This window comes from Pteropus medius, unplaced genomic scaffold, assembly GCF_902729225.1.
Source record: "Pteropus medius unplaced genomic scaffold, Ma_sr-lr_union100, whole genome shotgun sequence".
NCBI classification, from domain to species: Eukaryota; Metazoa; Chordata; class Mammalia; order Chiroptera; family Pteropodidae; genus Pteropus; species Pteropus medius.
Genome location: NW_024345601.1, coordinates 2,862,841 through 2,883,326, shown reverse-complemented (window position 1 = coordinate 2,883,326; position 20,486 = coordinate 2,862,841). Strand labels below are relative to the sequence as shown.

Sequence of the window (20,486 nt, the reverse complement as noted above, 5' to 3'; positions counted from 1 at the left end):
TTTTACTTTTTATTTTGAAATCATTTTAGACTTACAGAAAAGTTGCAAAAATAGTAAAAATAAATTATGTCTGCCTTTCACCCAGATTCTCAGAACATTACCACTTTGCCACATTTGTTTCATCCTCCTCCCTCTCTGTTTACACACACACACACACACACACACACACACACGTGCAACCTCTCTTTTCTGAATCATTTGAGTTAGTTGCAGACATTGTGTCCCTTTAACCCTAACTACTCAATGTGTATTTCCTAAAAACAGAGACATCTGTCACAAAACTACAGTAAAATTAACACTGACTTAGTGTTAACACTATTACCTAATCTACAGACTTTATTGAATCTCATCTAATGTTCCACTAATGCCCTTTATGGCAAATGAAATAAAGAATTTTTTGGTCCAGAATCTAATCTAAAATAACATGTGTATTTAGTTGAATTTATTTCCTCAGAAAATATTTTAAGAGATTTTGAACGCTCGCTATTCAAAAATCCTTCCTTTAAAATAATATTTGCTTACCTGTCAACTAGATGATCAGTAGAAGGACTAAGTCAAAAGTTGTCTTCTAACTCAGAAGCCCACAAACCCCGGGCCACGGACTGGTACCGGTCTGTGGCCTGTTAGGAACCGGGCCGCACAGCAGGAAGTGAGCGGCGGGTGAGCAAGAGGAGCTTCATCTGTATTTGCAGCCACTCCTCAGCGCTAGCATCACTGCCTCAGCTCCACTTCAGATCCTCTGGCATTAGATTCTCATAGGAACACCGGTCCTTGGTGCCAAAAAGGTTAGGGACCACTGTTCCAAAATATTACCTGTGCTTGTAGGTGTAAAAATAGTTAAAACAAACATATTTAATTGCATTGGTTGTATGCAAGATAAACTAAGAATTTGTTAGGAAAGATTCCCCCTTCCTGGCTTTGCAGAAGAAAATGTTGCAGTGTGAGTGATAGGGCTGGTAAGTTTTATTGGTTGGGTGCGTATGAAGTTATAACTTGTCCGCTCTATACCCAAAGAATAGAATTGTCAATGTCCGTGCTGAGAAAGCAGACGTGCATTTCTTCTTTCTTCAGACAATGGTCACAGTAGCTATGCTTTCTTTGGCAGACGTGGTATTGGAAAAAGCCATGCACAAGTGCATCCTGAAGCCACTGAAGGGGCACGTGGAGGCCATGCTGAAGGACTTCCACATGGCCGATGGCTCATGGAAACAACTCAAGGAGAACCTGCAGCTCGTGCGGCAGAGGAATCCACAGGAATTAGGGGTCTTCGCCCCCACCCCTGATGTTGTGGATGTGGAGAAAATCAAAGTCAAATTCATGACTATGCAGAAGATGTATTCGCCAGAAAAGAAAGTCATGCTGCTGTTGAGGGTCTGCAAGCTTATTTACACTGTCATGGAGAGCAACTCAGGTAAGGCTGCCCGAAGTCCAGGCTCTCGGCCACTTCCCACCATGGCTGGTGATATGGCCAGTGACCGGGCCAGTGACATGTCAGGTTTTCTGATTCCCAATTTCTCTTTCATTCAATCTCTGATTTCACCAAGTGGCTCACAAAAATTTAAATGTTACTCTGGCGTCTGGCAAATTAGTCACATGCAAAAAATTAACAGCACCAAAGAAGTATGTAGATAAAGGCAACAAGATATTTTTTCGATGCCAATTTATTAAAGATTTATTTTAAAGTAGTGTACACAGATTCTGTCTCTGGAGTTCGAGTTCAAATCCTAGCTCTGCAAATGAGTTAATTAACTGTGGAGTGCTGGCCACCTTACTCAACCTTCTAAAATACAGTGTCTGAACCTGTTGTTGGATATGCTTCTATTCTTCATAAGATGGGTATTAGATGGGACAAACCATGCATAGCCCCAAGTGCAATGGAAATATTAGCAATAATCATTACTATATTTTGGCCAATGAGCGTTTATGTCAACAGTCTACAGCATGTGTCAGAAATGAGGAGCTTCGATAATGCAGTTTCATTACAGCCATCTCCTCGGCTCTTACTTCTTTGCTAGAAGTTGAAGCAGTGTGTAATTGGAATTCACAAAAGAGTTTCAAAGTTGAGAAGTAAGCCCTCAGATTTCCCCTGTGCTTCTGCTTATAACCATTGAGTGATTGAGCCCTGCATTGTTCCAGGTCTTCAGAGAGCCTGTTGTAATTTGGTGGATGACTACCACCTTTTCCTCTGGTGAAACTGCTTTGTGGAGAAAGAGAGAAAACACGGGCTCTATTAACCACTGCTCGAGTAGTTAGAAATGTATGTACATTTGCAAATTGTCGAGGAAAGACATTAACGTGTGAGCTCTTGGGCTAGAAATGATAGCATATGAACAACTCTGAAATTTTTCAGCGTATTTCACATACATATGGAAAATATGTTTTTGTAGTTCAGGAAATAATTTATAAAAGATTCCAAAAGTCTACACAGGATTATGTTCTTCTGTAGCACAGTTTCTCTACCTCAGCACTAGTGACATCCTCACCGGATAATTTTTTGTTGCGGAGGCTGTCTGCTTCCTGTAGGAAGTTCACCAGCGTCCCAGATGCCATTTGCACCCCCACCCTCCAGTCCTAACAGCAAAAAATGTCTCTAGACAATGCCAAATTCCCGAGGTATGGGGCAAAATCACCCCCAGCTGAGAATCACTGGTGTAATGAAAAATAGAAATAAAGACTACAATTTTTTTGCCACATATTAATCATGTGTTATCTATTTAACACATGCTAAATTAGCACATTTAAATAAGTTAAGAACGATGTTTACTCAGTATGAATTTGGTCCCACTGTTTACTCTTGGTTTGAATTTGGTCCCATCATGTTTGTGATTAATTTGCACAAAGAGCAATAGGAAACAAGATACAAAGAGTTAACATAATAAATAGATACTTTGTAAATTGTTTTGTAATACTACTTGCTGAAAGTTAAAACTATTTAAAAGTACTGTGTCCTATTGCATAACATGTAACTCATGACAATGAGAGAAAATCTTTCCGTGTTCATTGACTCCTAGATGCTCATTCTGAAATTCTGAGCTAGGGCTAATAATAAGACATGAGCAGCAAGGAGGCTCATGGGCTACAGAGGATTCCAGATACGCCCACCTATGTTTATAAATAGCACATTTCCCCAGGATGACTCCTCGCTGTCTAATAAAAGCAGCAAATAAGGTATGAAAGAAAGAAATGTTGGTGAAAATATTCCCATCTTCCCCTTTCTTCCAAATCCCAGGGAGGATGTATGGCGCTGACGACTTTCTGCCAGTCCTGACCTATGTCATAGCTCAATGTGACATGCTGGAACTGGACACAGAAATCGAGTACATGATGGAGCTCTTAGACCCTTCGCTGTTACATGGAGAAGGTAACATGCTTTTGGAAAAGTGTGAGGAACTGGGTACTTTTTTTCATGGGGGTGTTGTTTTCATTTTTGTCATTGAGGTGAAGTTTACATAACATAAAATCAACTGGTTTAAAGTGAACAGTTCATTGGCATTTAGTACACTCACAATGTTGTACAATCCACCACTGCTATCTAGCTCCACAAATGTACCCCAAAATAAAACCCCATGCCCATTAAGCAGTTATGGGGGTGCTTTTTTGAAATCTTAAGAGTTAATTTAAAAGAACGTGCTGACTTTTTTTCTGACCACAAAAGTAATACATATTCACCGTAGAGAATTTGGAAAAGTCAGAAAAACACAAAAAATGTAGCCCTGCCATAATTATACTTACCGAGATTGGTTAATTGCAATTAAAAAAAAAAAAGTTGTTCAATAGAATAAATGCTATTTTAAAAAAAAAGAGAAATGGTTTCTTTGATTCTAAAAGGAAGCTGCAAACTTTTGTTTGAGAATATTTTCACTGTCAGAAGAATATCCTGCTGTATCAGTGAAACGGATGAAGACCTATCTTTTGTTTTCATCATTTAAAAAAATTTTTGTCTTCAAAATGAAAACATGAGTTTTCTTTCCTATTTAAAAAATAGTATCTGCTCATTGTTAAAATAAAAAATACATAGGCATAAAATCTGGGCAGTGTGCTTTCAAATTACCTTGGCAGTTCAGTTTTCTTCTTGTGTCTGCCTGACCGCAACATGTTTTAGCAGAAATTCTTTCTCCTTACACACCGGTTAGGTATTTTATCATGGAAATGATTTGGATGTTTGTCACCATGGTGCACAGCCTTGAAAAGCAGAAATAACTGGGACTCATATGTAAGTTTGTCTTTTTAAAAAAGAGCAAATCAAGGCCTGTGCATTGTGAGTACTGTTAATCCATTTTCATGTGTTCCCCTAAGAGCCCAGATAGACCCTTACTGATCAATTGTTGCATAGACCTTTTTTCTTTTCTCCACTGAGTATTAGTGCACTGATAGGATTCCCCAGAGAATGTGTCATACTGGGATTTTCCCTAGAGGGAACTTAAATGCACTGTCACCCCCCAGAACATACCCTTTGGTCCCCTAGTCTTCAGGGCGTGGCTTTCTTTCCAGAGGGTCTGTCTTCCCAGGAGCCCCCAGGTCCGACCTCCCCTGCCCTCTAGGGTTGGTGCCGACTCAGGATTAGTGATGAAAATCTTTTCATCCTGTCCCTACACTCCAGACAGATATGAATGGGCCTCTTTTATCCCTTGGCCCTCTCCCTGGGTTATCTCCCTGCATTAATTATTCACAACCTGAGCCACCAAGGCCCTGCTTGGAGTTTTCCTCACAGTCTCTGCCCCTGCCCCAGGGTTTGACAGGACAGGAAAGGCATGTGGTGTTGCCCAGGGACCAAGAGAAGCATACATTAATCTCCAGGCCATCATTATTACATTTTGCATCATTGCTACATATTACATCATTTTTATAATTTTGTATGCATCTGGGTTGGGTGTTTTTTTGTGTGTGTATGTGAGCTTCAATCATGGTTAATTCTAATAATAAGTATGTCCAATTCTTGGTGCTTTTGGGAAAAGGCATGCCAGTTTCACTCAGAAAATTACCATTCTGTTGCTGACAATGTGTTCTTATGACAAACATGCTTACATCTTGTGGCCTGAGGATCTAGATAGCCATTTCCTGCCACCTTTCCCAGAGCAAGACACTGCTCTGGGTACTGTGTTGTTGACAGCTATTCTTACCTCCAGGAATCCCACATGAGAGAAAGACAAGGACCTAGCTAGTGGACATAGAGAGTAGCCTGTGTGAGCTCCTGCTTAAGCTAGAGCCTGCTTCTACCTAACTATCTCAGGCTTCTTGGCCACCTTCCTTGGGAAAGCAGGGCAGCCCAGTTGGGTTGGCTGTGGTTACAAATCAGGCCTGCACGTCAGCTAACAGAAGCTATACAGCCCTGGAGAAAGAAGCTGCTGAGCAGAGAGCTGCATAATTGACCCCACCCTCTGTGGCCTGCCCAAGGCACTCTTTGGTTTGGGGGCAGTGACCACATCTCTTTTCTGCTGTTTAAGCAGGTAGTTTCATTATGGAAAAGAACTCCTTTTAAGTGCTCAGCTCTTGTGGTAGGGCTTAGTTTTGCTGAAATTTAAACCTAATTCTAATTGCATCCACATGTTTTAAAGTGTGGTCAATTTTGTGCTTCCAGCATTTTGACTTTTCTCCTTAGTGACCTGAACAGATCAGAGCCATAGTCTAAACCTTGATGTCCAAAGGAAACATCCTCCCTACCAAACTCAATGGTAACAGTCCCTTCCCAGTCCCTGCTCTAATACTGACACCTTTTTCTTGAATACTTCAGTCTGTATTGATTTCTCCTGAAATTCTGTGTAGCATTTAAATGTACTGCTGAGTTTCACACTCAGTCAGATGCTGATTTGTTCATGGGGCAAGTATTTAGTAAATTTCAGCTACTCAAAGTTCTGTACTAGCATGTGGGGGCTGCCATAGGGGACTTATACCCAGCTGGTGGGGCCTTTAAACTATTCAAATAACTCTAAACATAAAGCCTGACATGTGATGTGTACATGGAAAGTGTATTGCTCAGAGTGGCCTAGATGATACTGCCATAAAAAAATAACCCCCAAACCTGTCAGTGTCCTGAAAATCACAAAGTTGTGTTCCTTTCTCAAGTTACATGTCCACTGCGATTTGCAGGTGGCTCTGCTCATTTCTCAGACGGTGGACCAGTTGCTATCTTGAATGTTGTCACTTGTTGACCAGAAAGAGAGTTACTCAAAGTCCTGCATTAGCAGCTAAATACTTTGGCCGTGAAAGTAATACTTCTGCAAAAAACTCATTTAACTACAACTAACTTCTGGTCCCTGCATGAATGAACCACCAGTGTCTGTTTTCTTTAATAAATTTATAAACTTCTGTAGAGCAAGGACTCAGATTCTGTTTCTTGCAAACCCATTCCCTGCTCTGTTCCTGTCTTGGGCTTACAGTAGAGGCTCATTAGGTATTTTGACAAAGAATGTTTCTCAATTTAAAATGTGTGTGCCCAATTAGGCACTTTTTAATAAACACTCAAGACGCCCCCTAGTGGTTCTTTAGCACCGTGCTCGCAAGTTCCTTAGGCACCAAATTACAATTTAGGACAAAACTCTGAACACATTTCTATGTACTTCACGGTGTTGTAGTCTTTTAACACTCCCCCAAGCATAAGAAATCATTCCTAAATGCACCATTAAAGGGACATTACTTGCTTTTCCTTGCAAATTATTTTTTTCTTAAATGTGTTACTTTGGTCCCCAAATAAAAGTAAGAGAGAATCATGCAGAAGTTATTTTGAAGAACCTATATTATCATGAACAGACTTGTACATTGTGCATTTCTTTCAAAGTGTATGCTTTATTTACCTTTTAGAAAATATTAATTCCTAAAAGAAAAGCCCCAGAGAAATTTTGCCAGATGTATTGACTCCTGTTGCTAAAGTAAATGGTTCTGGCCCCGGAGCAATTGACCCCCATTTTCTCTCCTGCCTCCTCACCTGTCAGGCCTCAACGAAAAGGCCTGACCTTTTCTGGCAAAGCATTTTTACAATTGCACTTAAAAAGTTTAGAGATTTTGCATGCCTCACCTGTTGAAATGGGAATCCCATCAGTGAAAACAGGGCATTATCAGCCAAGCCTTCCTGGCACAAGCCTGGGTTACCCAGCACATCTATGGGGGTGATGCATGAATGGACAGATGGAGGCATGGAGGATGTGCTCTTGGGCACGTGCTTCTGTGGTCCCACAAGAAATGTGTGCAGACAAAATTGAGAAAATACAAAGCATAACTTCTAACTCTATTGTCCCCAAACTTATCCCCAGAATATGAAGCTTTTGGAGACTCACTCTTTCTATCCTTTTTAGGAGGCTATTACTTGACAAGTGCCTACGGGGCACTTTCTCTGATAAAGAATTTCCAAGAAGAACAAGCTGCGAGACTGCTCAGCTCGGAGACTAGAGACACCTTAAGACAGTGGCACAAAAGGAGAACCACCAACCGGACCATCCCCTCAGTGGATGACTTTCAGGTATGTGGCCAGTGATGGTGATGCGGGGTTGGGGTAGGGTGAGAGGAAGCGTGCTGCTTCCTTTGTCCTCCAGAAGGGCAGAGCTGGCTCACTGAGCACGCACAGTTCAGGATGCTTGAGGTCCCCACTTTGTCGAATCATTGGTGGAAGAGATATTTTAAACCACCCTCTGACCTTGTTGTTTCACTTCTCTGTTTTGCTTATATTAAGAAAATATATGTGGGTTTGGCCCAAGTTTTGCTCTCCTTAAGAAAACAATGTCAGAATAAGGCGGGATTTCTCCCAAAACCTTCAGCATGGATACGGAGCACCTGAGCAGACAGGAAAACAAGGAGGAGGCTCTTGGCACAGGTGGTGGGTATTTTATTTCATCAGGAGACTGAGTGGAAACAGCAGTGTTAGACTACAGTGGATCTGGTCTCACTGAGAGGGAGAGGTACAGCAATGTCTTTCCTCCTCCTCTTCTCTTTTCTCTCCCCATCCCCCCCAAAACAGAAGACCCCAGAATCTCATCGGCAACATCAGCTCTGGCCGCTAGTCAGGGCCTGTGTTTCAGATTGAGCATCTGAGCCAAGTCCTACCTGGGTCCCCATCCGGAATTTCCCATGACCGTGAGCTGTTGCCTAGGAATGTGGAATTCCCAAAGAGCTTATTTCTTAGGAGTGGCAGATTAGGGCTATAAAAATCTTGACTTAACACAACAACCCCTGATTTGCTTGCTCATAGTCTATGAAATTGTGAGTAAGTCTGCAAATGTCTTTGAATAATGTTTTGAAAGTTTCAAATCAAATTATAAAACCAGACTGCGATTTGTTTCTATGTCCCATGTGGTAAATTTCCAAGCGGGACAGATTTGTCCAGATTCACCTTTCCTGCCTTTTCTGCTCTGAAAATACTCAAAAGGTACATTTGGTTCAAAGTCAGCCCTTCAAGGAAAGACAAGTTCAGCAAGTTATTCTCTATGGTAGCAGCATTCTCAGAAGTTCCTTCCCAGGTACATAAGTCTAAAAAGCAGGAATGCACACAATGTGCACCCCTGCCTCCTTGGGCTATTGAAGAGCTGTTCACATGTTAAGTGATTTATCATATGCCAGCCCTTAGGATACTGTGGCTGCTTGTGCTGGGAGGGAACTCCTATCGTTGTACACCCTCTGAAGAGAACAGAGGAAATGAGAAAAGTTTATCTTCCATCTACCCACTTGCCACCAGCCCCTTCCTCCTGTCCCCTCTATCTGGAGCTTCTAACCTAGAGATCGCTGATGCTAGGTACCCCTTCCTTCTCCACAGCCCTCCCCTCAGGCCTCGCTCACCCAGGAGATGCATACTTAGAATAAACAACCCAAGAGGGGAATTTTCAGCACTCAAAACAAAAACAAAAATCCATACATAAAACTCCACTTGGAACTCCTAAATCAGAGGTCGCAGATGCACACACAATTCTCCTCATGTTGGAGAGGAAGCACGCCACGGTGGTGGGCGTGCTGGAACGCTGGTGCCACCACTCACTAGCTGTGTGGCTTTGGACAAGTTGTTTAGCCAATCTCTTCCTCAGTTTCTTCACTAGTCAAATGCAAAAAAAAAAAAAAATGTAGACTTCTTTCACAAAGTTCTCTTCAGAAGTCAATGAATAAATAAATGCATACCACATGTGTGGGCCAAGTGTTCAGGGGTTGGGATGGGAAAGGAGGGTGTTGGTGAAATGGAGCATGTGTGTTTGCCGCGGTGTTCTAATTCAAGCAAGTCAGAGTTCTCTTATCAGTGTAGAGCACACTGCGCTTCCCTTTGATAGAGATCTCTCTTCTGTCACCCCAGTAAACCCTCATAGTAACCTTGTGGGTCTCTGGATAGAGAGCACCACTCCCCTTCACTCCTGAGAAGGGTTACCAGATTTAGAAAAGGAAAATGTATTTGTTTTGTGTCTGAAAAATCAAATTTAAGTGGGCATTTTCTATTTTATTTGGTAACCCCACTCCTGGGGAAGAGGAAACTGAAAAAAGTTATCTGGGGTCACAAGTTCTCAGAGAGCCTGGTATGAGTGTAAGATTCTTTATACCTTCTCTGAGCTTCGTGTATGAGAGATCGCAGGCTTATTGTATTTCATGATGGCGTACACCTAGTGCTATTTGCAGTGCCAAGCCTGCAGACATCTCCTTTTACTTCCCTGCAACACCGCTTTGCACTTAAATCAGCTCCATCTCCAAAGCCTTTTGGTAGAAACATTTTCCTCCTGCTGATGTTTTTCATATTTCATTTGGAGCCACTTGGAGCCCTGTATTAGGTTGAACCACATGAAATTGCCATTTGGAGAGGTGAAAAATGGTCAGATATTGGCAGTATCTTGTGGTCCAACCTAACATTACTACGCTCGCTTATGCTTCATAGAAAGTAGTCCAAAGTGAGTACAATATGTGCTCTTGTGTCTGCATATTTTAAATATCTTCTTGCTGACTCCTGGTTCAGTCTCTTCTGTCGTTTGGTTTGTTTTTCACGCTAGGAAGAAAACCCAGCATCTATCTGTTCACGTTCTTCACCAGAGATTTCTTAACTAGGGTTTGTGAAGGACACTGAAAGATTGGAACAAGGCTGAATGGACTTCCTGCTCATATTTGCAAAGAATTAAAATACAGCTGCTCAGTCCATATAGTTTTTCTTCTCACTCTCCAAATTCAGATCAGCCTCTTTCCTTGCACTTCAAGGCCTCATTTCCTGACATTAGACTTCTCGACAAGCCAGAGCCTAGAGTGGCTCACAAGTTAGACCTCTCATTTGCACCTCGTCCTGCTCACTTAATGCTCCAACTCGTTTCCTCTTCTCACTTTGTGCCTGACATCTCTCTTTCCACCTGCAGAATTACCTCCGAGTTGCATTCCAGGAAGTCAACAGTGGCTGCACGGGAAAGACCCTCCTCGTAAGACCTTATGTCACCACCGAGGATGTGTGTCAGCTCTGTGCTGAGAAGTTTAAGGTGGGGGACCCTGAGGAGTACAGCCTCTTCCTCTTTGTTGATGAAACGTGGCAGCAGCTGGCAGAGGACACTTACCCTCAAAAAATCAAAGCCGAGCTGCACAGCCGGCCACAACCCCACATCTTCCACTTTGTCTACAAGCGCATCAAGAATGATCCTTATGGCATCATTTTCCAGAATGGGGAAGAAGATCTCACCACCTCGTAAAAGAAATGCAGGACTTTCCAGTGGTGCATTCAAAAGGGGGCTAGGAACCTTCTTTCCGGCTTCCACATGCTTGTTCTTGAAAAGCAGTCACCTCCTTCGGGACCCGTCGGCTCAGTGACTAAGCCATCCACAGGCCGACTCTGCCAAGGGCATCTTTAGCCATATTGCCCAAACAAGGTAACTGAGGTTTGTGAAACAGTAGGATTCTCCTTCAGATGCGGAGAATTGCATTTGATGGTTCAAGTGTCCTGAGATTGTTTGCTACGTACCCGCAGCCAGGTTCTAGGTGTGCTCACATGTATGTATATGTGCTGAATAAACATTTAAGGTACAAGCTCTTCTCTTGAATTCAACAGCAGGTGGTTGACAAGACTGGCTGATGCAGTGCATCAGGTATTTCTTAGTTCTGTGGATGGCTCCATCCTTTCATTCCTTTCTTTTTTCTTCCTTTTTCTTTCTTTCTTTTCTTTCTTTTTTTTACAAAGAGACTGTGTTTTTATATATTTCATAGAAGTTTTTATAGCAGTTGCAGGTAAACTGTCAGGATTGGTTTTTAAAATATTTTTGTAACTTTAAAATATTCTATAATTATGCATGTGATTTTAACATTTAATATTCAACAAAGAAATCTCTTGCTGGATTTGAGAGTATTGCAGTTTTAAAGTCTCTCTTCTGTAACTGGATGTTTGGGCAACTTTGTGGAGAGAGACTGCTGGATTTCTTAAAAGTGATGTTTTACTGACACTGGCCACAGAATGCCTTTGAAAATCTGATGTACTGTTACCTTTTTCATGCTCAGTGGTATTGTTCTGTTTCATGTTTTAACCAAGTGATACTGAGGATCAGGAGAGAAATGAATGTAGAGAGAGGCCGAGAGAGAAATAAAGACTCTGACAAAGGACTAAGGAGTACAGTCTGCTGGTCAGGCTCCTTGAAGGAAGTGGGAAAAGGAGATGGAAGGAACCATTTGTGCTAAGAATACTGTACACATGCAATGAGATTTGGAAAAACCTACCCCATGTTATTCGTTTTTGTAAACAGTTTTAAAAACCTCACAAGGAAAAAAAGTGATAAAACTTTTATGTTCTTTTCCCACATAAGTCAAAACTAACAACATTGAATTATTTTGGGCAGAAACCAAGTAATGTGTAATGTGACTTTCATTGAGTTAAATAAAATGCTGTTTGGAAAAGAGTTTGCACCAAAAAGGCCACCTGCATTATAAGAATGTTTGGTGAGGTTCAGTTTATGTTTTGTGAAACCTGTTTGGTGGTGCACAAAGAATGACGGTCTTTCATCGCTATAACACAGGTAGTTATGAAAACATGTTATTGTACTGTGTAAAGATGCATAGTCATCTAAACTGGTTGGCTTTGTACCTTTGTTAGCTTTCGTGATACATCTAGAACCCTCAGCACATACTGTGTTGTACTTCCTTTTGTAAATAATTTTTAAATGGAATTTTGCACATAATACATTGTAATACTGTACAATAATCACATGTGAAAATAATTTTTTGAAAAATTCTCCAGTTGTCTTTTTTCTTTTGAGAAGCAGAATATAATTTTGCACCACACAATGTGATATAAGTCTGAAATCCAAGCCACTGTTTGTGGTTTGGTTATCTGTAGAGAGGAAATAGGGAAGTTTACATTATTTCAGCAATGCATATACTGATGAGGCAGAAATCAAAGAGCAGAAGAAAAGGTATAGTTCTAACCTGAAAGGATTTCCAGTGTTACCTAGGACAGTACTTGGCTCAGTTGGACCTAGAGAAAATCAGTTAATCAGAAGGGCCCTGCAGACAATTTGCCTCATTCTTATGCATCCTCAGAAGTGCCCTGGCTGAGAGTTCAGCGCTCTGTCAAAATCAGTAGGGCTGAGGCTCTGTCTTCTTTGCTGCCATATTCCTGGTGCTCAGAGCTATGCCTAGCAGATAGCGAGTTCTTGATAAGTCCTTGCTGTCTGAAAGAACTTTCTAACCCGTTGGTATATGGATACTTCAAGATCAGAAAGATGGCTGAACAGACCGCCTGTTTTTTATATGTACAATGAATTAAAAATGACAACACATATAGTTGTCCTCTTCACTCTCCAAATTAAGGTCATCCTGCTCTTCTTGTCCCTAGAAATCATTACCCTGCTGATTTAAAGCAGGTCACAACATCTGAATGGGAGGCAGCCTCACCAGCCTTTGGTGAGATGACAGCGAGATCAAAATAGGAGAGTTAGTGTGAGCAAAAGAAAACATCACAAGACAGCCCCTGGTTTTGTCATTGGGCAATGTTTCCCTGCTAAAATTACAACATAACATGTGTCTTCACTTTTTCCCCCCACACAGACATTTCTCAGTTCTCAAATTGTCAGGAAACAGATTTTGGTGCAGTTTGGAAGGAGTAAGAGGAGAATAAAAATATACATGCTAGTAGAAGGAAAGGAGAATGTATTTCCAGATCTAAAAATATGTTATAAAAGTTTAATGCCAGCCAGAGGAAAGGATTTTTTAAGATATCGTATGTGCTGCCAAATATTCCCCCCAGGGACGCAGAATAGAAATAGAAACTGTTAAAGTGGTTTCTATCATGTGAAAGTTACAGCTTGAGAGATATAAGAAAACACAAATGACAGGAAGCCCAACCATGAATGCTTTCATTCATAAATGTGGCTTCATTGGGCAGCTCTTACCTTCAGTTACTTTGAAAGACTTGAAATGAAAGCGTACAATGATTAACAGCACTGCCCGGGTACTCCCCGCAAAGTCTGAGAGCAGTGGCACGGTACATGGGACACAGGTATCTTAATCATCTGGCAGATCTGATAGTAAAATCCAAAATTCATTATTTTTCAGAAAATGTTCATAATTGTGAATTTGAGACCAAAAGTGTTGGTCATTTAGTTAACACTGATCAAGTTGGAAATGTGAAAAAGTTCATATAACATTGCAGAATCGTAAACGAGTGAAGAGTTGGAGGAAGGAAGAAGGAAAATAGTGTTTTGTCTCAAAGAAGAGGTTCTTATTTAGGAAAGATATGTATTTCTCCAACATCAAAGGATGGATGGCAGTTGGCACAAATTTTTCCCACTGACTTTGCTTGGAAAGGGATGGGAAGTTAAAATTATTCAGAAAAGTCTGGGCCAATAGTTTTAATAAAGTGGTAATAACCACACTGTGACCTGAGACCTCAGTGCCACGGGAAAATCTCTGTGGGGAAGCTTTGGCTGAAGTAAAACAGGGGAATGGAAGCAGTTTCTTATCTTGATTCCGATAAACTAACATTCCAAAGTGGAATCTGCCTGAATTCTGAGACTTTCTACATAGTAGACATTTAGGATATCATTCTATAAATGTTAGAACCACAGCCAGCCCCCTGACTTCTCAACCTGGAGTAGGTAGAGGGCCCGGAGCCCACAGACCTGAAGTGACCAAGGCCAGACTCAGCTCAAGCCCGCGGTTTTCCTCTGGGTCTGCTTGTCTCCGCTACTGCAGAGGTGGAGGAGACGAGGCGGGCCTGCACCTTTGTGATCAGCCCTTGGTTTCTTGGGGGAAATGGCACCTCACATAACGAAGCATTTTTTTAACTGGGGCTTTCATTTAACCCTCAGTTAGCTCCATTCCTTCTCTTTCTCCCCCGACTCTGGAGGGCAGATTTTCCCTCACAGTAGTTTTCAATGAGAGCTACTACAAGGCGCTGTGCCAAAAGGCCAGCTCTGACTCGCCATATCCTTTTTAGAACCGGTTTCTCTAGTTCCTACCAGAGACTCAAAGCTTGAGCCAGACCCATTGCAAACATTGTCTGCCCACCCCGCCTGGCACCAGGACTGAGTCTACTGTTCCTATTTGGATCCAGTTCTCAGCGTTGGCCACTTCTTCCAATCACCTGCAGGCTTTTAAAGCTCCTGATGCCCAGACCATCAAAATCTCTGCAGATGGGCCCCAAGGTAATATATTTCCTAAAACTTCCAGGTGACTCTATTGTGAAATCAGAGCTGAGAAACACTGGTTTAGGTCAAGACACAGGTCTTAAGGTAGAAACACACCTGGGAGAGGTAAGACCTATGGCCATCAACACCTAACCAAGTGTAGGTTCTTGATCTTATTCAGCTGGCAGAAGACCATGGGCTATGTACTTCTAGCCTGGCACCATCCAGGAATATGAAGCCAACCGAGCCAACCACATAGGTAATTTAAAATTTTTTAGTAGCCACATCAAAAAGAGGAAAAATGAATAAAATCAACAGTAATATGTCACTATATTATTAATAATTTTATTTTAGTAATGTATTAGTAATCTATTTTATTTAACTCATGATCTCCCAAATATAGTATTTCAATAATCGTAAAATATTAGAGAGGTATTTTATATTATTTTATTTTTTTGCATTATTTTCAAAATCTTAGTGTATTTTGCACTTGCAGCACATCTCATTTCACACTAGCTGTACATCTCAAATTCGCAGTAGCCACATGTGGCTAGGGGCTACCAAGTTGGATAGTGCAGTTCTAGCATATTAACTAAGAATGATTTTAAAAACTAAAACATACACGTGTAGGGAAAATCACATCCACAGCTTACATCCACCAAAAACACACACATGCACACTGTAAAACATGTACTTCTCACTAGTTGAGGTAATAACAGCATCTTGGCTCATCGAGGCTAGTATGAGTTAATTCATATGAAGTCTTAGAACACTACCAAGCACACCATAAGCATATTAAATATTAGTTATCATTATCATTAGATAATCAACTTATTTGACATTTTCTCCACTACTGTTTATTTCTACTTCCTTGCTCATAATATTATCTGCTGGCAAGTTTCTTTCGAAATAGAAGGCAATGACAGGTATCAGTGGTTTAAGAAAAATATATTCGGGTAGGATGACCAGTGTAGGAAGATTCAAAATAAATGCCATCCATTAACTTTGTGGCTGTTGATGGAGACAGTGTTTGTGGTGGTGATGGTGGTGCGTGTGTCTAAATTGGGAGTATTTTCCCAGTATTCCCTACTGGCCAAGAGCATCATCAGGGTCCGAAGCCAGAGGACACTTTTGCCAAGAAGGGGAAAAGGGAGGAAGGACGTTTGCAAAGACAAGCTTTGTCTGCTTCCCAGTCATGAAATCCTGAGAGGAACTGTCTCTGTCCCCAGAGGAGTTGACAGCAGCACTTCCCAGAAAGGAGTTATTACTTAAGTGAAAGCATAACTGTAGTCAGTAGGAATTCTCACAACTTTTCTTCTTTTAATTTTATTTATTATATTCACTTGTTTATTTAAATATTTACAGATACTTGTATAACACTTAACAGGATTACTCTTAAAGCATTGTGCCAAAAAAAATAAGGTAGTTGTGATTTTCTTTATCTCTGATGTCTTTGCTTCCAATTTCTTGCCAATTCTACAAATTGTAAGTGAATGTACTCATTTAACAGATTGCAGTTTCATTCAATTTTTTTTCTTGGCAGTCTATTGATGTACAATTGCATGCAGAACAGACTTAGGCATCTCCTATGAACCAAAAGAAAGAAAAACTGCAAAGAACAGATAAGCTACCAAAGACTGTAACCATCGGAAGTAAATATATAAGTGAACTAACTAGGCCATTAGATAGCTTCTGTTTTTTACATGGAAATACAATACTTGGCAAATTTCAAATTTATTTTCAGATTTTGCACAGTTAGTTTAAGATTTTGCTGCAGAAAATACAGTCCATGGACCAAGCGTCACATCTCCTGGGGGCTGGTTCAGTCTCACACCCCTCCCAGACATACTGAATCAGAATCTGCATTGTAACAAAATCCCCAGGTGGGAAGTATTACTTCAGGCACATTGGGGTCAATGGCATTTGTGCAGCTGATACAATTAAACTAATGTAAATATGCTGATTTTATAACAGAGGCTGAGTCAGAAGATTCTGTTTGTCTGGGCTGGCTGCTTGTACATGCATGTATGTGTGCGTGCGGGGACATCATCATGTAGTCTGGATAATTAATAACGTTGTCTGCCAACTTGTGAGGACAGCCAGCTTCCTTTTAAAGGCATTTCATTCCTGAGGAGTTGTTAATTATAGGGCCATATTACATATCAATTTAGAGAAACATGGAAGGTATATTTAATTAAATGTATACACATAACTTCGAGTAGTTATGCGGCGCTTTACATTTATTTATCAGTAGTTAAAAGTCATTGAACATTTGAATAGAGCCTCTAACCCAAAAACAGAGACCAAAACAATCAAACAGAAAGATCAAATTGGAATGAACAGAAAATAAAAATAGATCATACTGTAAGTAATATCCACAGAGAGATAAGATATTGCATCCACACACAAAAAAAAGCGTTATAAAAATTAAGTTCAGAAACAAAATTATTGGAAATTGCAAATGTTATTATAAATAAAAATTCAGCAGTCGAAGCAATGCCCCTCAAAGTATAAGAAATAAAGACAGAGATGGGAAGTAGGAATTAAAGCTCAAAGAAAAAAAAGGAACTAAATCTAGTAGGTCCAATATTCAAATAATAGGAATTCCAAAAAGGGAAAGCAAAGAAAATGGAGAGGAAGAAATGATCATTTAAAAAATATAAGAAATGTTCTCAGATTTAAAGACTATGAGTCTCCAGAGTGAAAGAGACCACCAAGTCTTCAATAAAATTGATGAAAAAAGTTCACATTAAGGACATCGTACAAATTTGAGAACAGTGGGGATAAAGAGAAGATTCTAAAAGTTTCTGGGAAATGGAAGGTGTATTAATTAACTTTTGCTGTGTGACAAATCACCCAAACTTAGTGACTTAAAACAATTTGTAGGCTGGTTGGGTAGTTCTTCTGGTCTGAGCTAGATGCACGACGGTTGTATGGTCTAAGACAAGCCTCACTGACATATCTGGGACTTTCTAGGGGGGCTGGGACTTCCCCCCACACAGTCTTTCCTCTTCTAGGAAACTAGTTTGGATTTGTTCACAAGGATCATGGGAGAGTTCTCAGCAGCAAGAGAGAGCCAGTCCACCGCACAAACACCTTCATACCTCCACTTGCATCATGTTTGCTATTTTGCTTTTTACCAAAGTCAGTCATATGGCTGGGACTATCGTCAAGGTGGAAGGAGACTATTCTGTGGTATAAATAAAGTGAGATATGATTCTCTGGGGGCAATTAGGACAACTATGCAAGGTATATGCAGGGGGAGGAGGCATCAGAAATGCGCTGAGATGGGGAGCAGGAGCTGCTGCTTCACTCCACACCCACAGATATTTGACTTTGTAAACTATGCATTGTGTTTATTTTTTAAAAATAAACCCTCCCTTCCACCCCAAAAAGGGCAAAATTATGTGAATGAACCAATGTCATGCAGAAAAGCATTGGAGGGCACAGTGCTGTTTGGAATTACTACCTTGAGAAAGAGCTCTGTAAGGTCCATCACTCCTTCCCTTTGCAATCGCCGGCTGGTGAGCCCAAAATGCTCATTTTAACAAATACGTTTTTATCAATTCACTAGTCACCATTTCCCAGACATTTTTAGAATCTGTAAGGTTACTGTTCAACATAATCATTTTTTCTCCACTTGCTCTGTTTTCTTTTTGGAATTTTTATTATTTTTATTTATTAGTTTTTAATTATTTATTATTATTTATGCCTACAGCACCTGGTCTTCCTAGGTGGTCTCCCATCCAAGTACTAACCAGGCCTGACCCTGCTTAGCTTCCAAGATCAGACATCGGGCTTGTTCAGGGTGGCATGGCGGTAGACCATGGACTGTGGCTCCACTGGGGTGTGAACCCAGGACCTTCTGTGTGTAAAACAGATGTGCTAACCACTACACTGTGGAACCACATCCAGAATTCTCATTATTTGAATATTAGATCTACTAGATTAAAGTCCCTTTTTTGAGCTTTAATTCCTACTTCCTCTCTCTGTCTTTATTTCTAATACTTTGAGGGGCAGTTTTAATTATTGAAATTTTTATTCTTGCAATTTCCAAGAATTCATTTTTGATGAATAATAAAATGACAATAATAATATACCTATCAAAAATTACTTTAAATGTAAATACATTAAATGCACCATTAAAAAAACATAGGGTGGCTTCATATCAAGAGACACATATAGACTGAAAGTAAAGGGATGGAAAAGATATTTCATGCAAATTGAAATTTAAAAAAAAGAAAAAGTTGGGGTAGCAATACTTATACCAGACAAAATAGACTTTAAAATAAAGGCTAAAACAAGAGACAAGGACATAGCAGTTCCACTTCTGGGTATTAACCCAAAGAAACCCAAAACACTAATTCTAAAAGACATATGCATCCCTACGTTCATTGCAGCATTGTTTACAATGGCCAAGATATGGAAGCAACCTAAGTGTCCATTGATAGACAAATGGTTAAAGAAGAGATGATATATATACATATGATGTAATATTACTCAGCCATAAAAGAATGAAATCATGCCATCTGAAACAACATGGATGGACCTAGAGGGTACTATGCTAAGTGAAATAAGTCAGACAGAGAAAGAGAAATGCCTTATGATTTCACTTATATGTGGAATCTGGAAAACAAAATAAATGAACAAACAAAACAGAAATGAACTGATGATACAGAGAACATTTTGATAGTTGCCAGATGGGAGAGGGTTGGGAAAATGAATGAAAAAGAAAAAGGATTAAGATGTACAAATTGCCAGTTATAAAAACAGTCATGGGGATGTAAAGTATAGCACGGGATATAGTCAATAATATTGTAATAACTATGTATGGTGTCAGATGGGTACTAGACTTATTGGGGTGATCACTTCATAAGTTATATAAATGCCTAATCACTGTGTTGTACACCTGAAACTAATATAATATCATATGTCAACTGTAATTGAAAAATTTAAAAAACATTTAATAGAACTCACTTATAATGGAGAATGGTAAATTTTTAGTGGCACTTTTAATAATCAATTTATCAAATAAAAGTAATCCTTTCAAAAAATTCATTTTTTTTCTCTGAACATGATTTTAACAACGTTTTATTACTACCACCACCCCCCCATAGATGTAATATCTTCTTATCTCTGTGGATTTTAGTTATAGTATGAATTTTTTTCCTGTTCATCTCAATTCTATTTTTCTGTTTGATTGTTTTGATCTCTTTGGGGGGGATTAGAGGCTCTCAAGTGCTCTTTTAAATACTTATAACTTTTAACTATTGATTATCAAATGTAAAGCTTATTTGAAGCTGTGTATATTGGGCAGAGTTTGTGAATTGGTTGCTCTCCCCTTAGGTTGAGCATGTGGAGACCTGTTCACTTATTGGAGGATTGAAAAATGTGAATATCTATGGGGCTTTTTATGCGGGCCAGGTGAGTTCCCCACAAAAAAAATTCTCCAATATCCTACTGGGGGTTGCCGGATGGGGTTAAATATAGCTGCCAGCATTCTGGAAGCGAAAAGGGGTGTGTAGGGAATTCATCTTTCAGAATGCCAACTTTTACTTAATCCCTATTTTCAATATGGTTTCTCACCTTCACCCTTCACTGCCTATGCTCTGGGCTCAGGAACACAGCTGCTTGTGCCTCTCCGGGGAGTAAGACTCTTGTCTTCTCCCTTTATTGTACCTGGTTTATCTAAGCCCTGAGCCTCACAGATTCTGCACTACTAATCATTTGGCTTTTCCTCTTGTAGTAGCTGAACTTTCAGCTGGCTTCCGTCTCCTAAATGAGTTTACTAGCACCCATAATTTTGTTGCCAGTTCTTATTGGCTATTGTCTCCTCCATCCTCTTTGTTCTTATGGATTTATGCCTTCAAGAAAAATTAAAAACTTAATTTTTTATTTTATTTTACTGAGGCATGGGTAGGGAGCAGATGTGTGATGCTG

General features: G+C 40.1%; 1 protein-coding gene and 1 pseudogene across 14 annotated transcripts in view; one reads left to right on the top strand and one right to left on the bottom strand.

The window, feature by feature from the left end:
* RIN2 (Ras and Rab interactor 2) overlaps window positions 1–12,152 on the top strand; it is a 168,794-nt gene extending 156,642 nt beyond the window's left edge. For 7 of the 14 annotated variants that reach the window (XM_039874389.1, XM_039874384.1, XM_039874388.1 and 4 more), the window contains 4 exons: window positions 1,106–1,411; window positions 3,230–3,361; window positions 7,290–7,453; window positions 10,302–11,043. In XM_039874389.1, the coding sequence (XP_039730323.1) occupies window positions 1,106–1,411; window positions 3,230–3,361; window positions 7,290–7,453; window positions 10,302–10,625 (926 nt within the window). In that variant the 3' untranslated portion in view covers window positions 10,626–11,043. Of the gene's footprint in view, window positions 1–1,105; window positions 1,412–3,229; window positions 3,362–7,289; window positions 7,454–10,301 lie in introns of all 14 variants that reach the window. The other 7 variants (XM_039874387.1, XM_039874379.1, XM_039874381.1 and 4 more) reach the window with 2 other exon arrangements.
* Window positions 12,153–18,255: 6,103 nt separating this feature from the next.
* Window positions 18,256–18,371, bottom strand: LOC120612053 (uncharacterized; annotated as a pseudogene).
* Window positions 18,372–20,486: the final 2,115 nt, after the last annotated feature.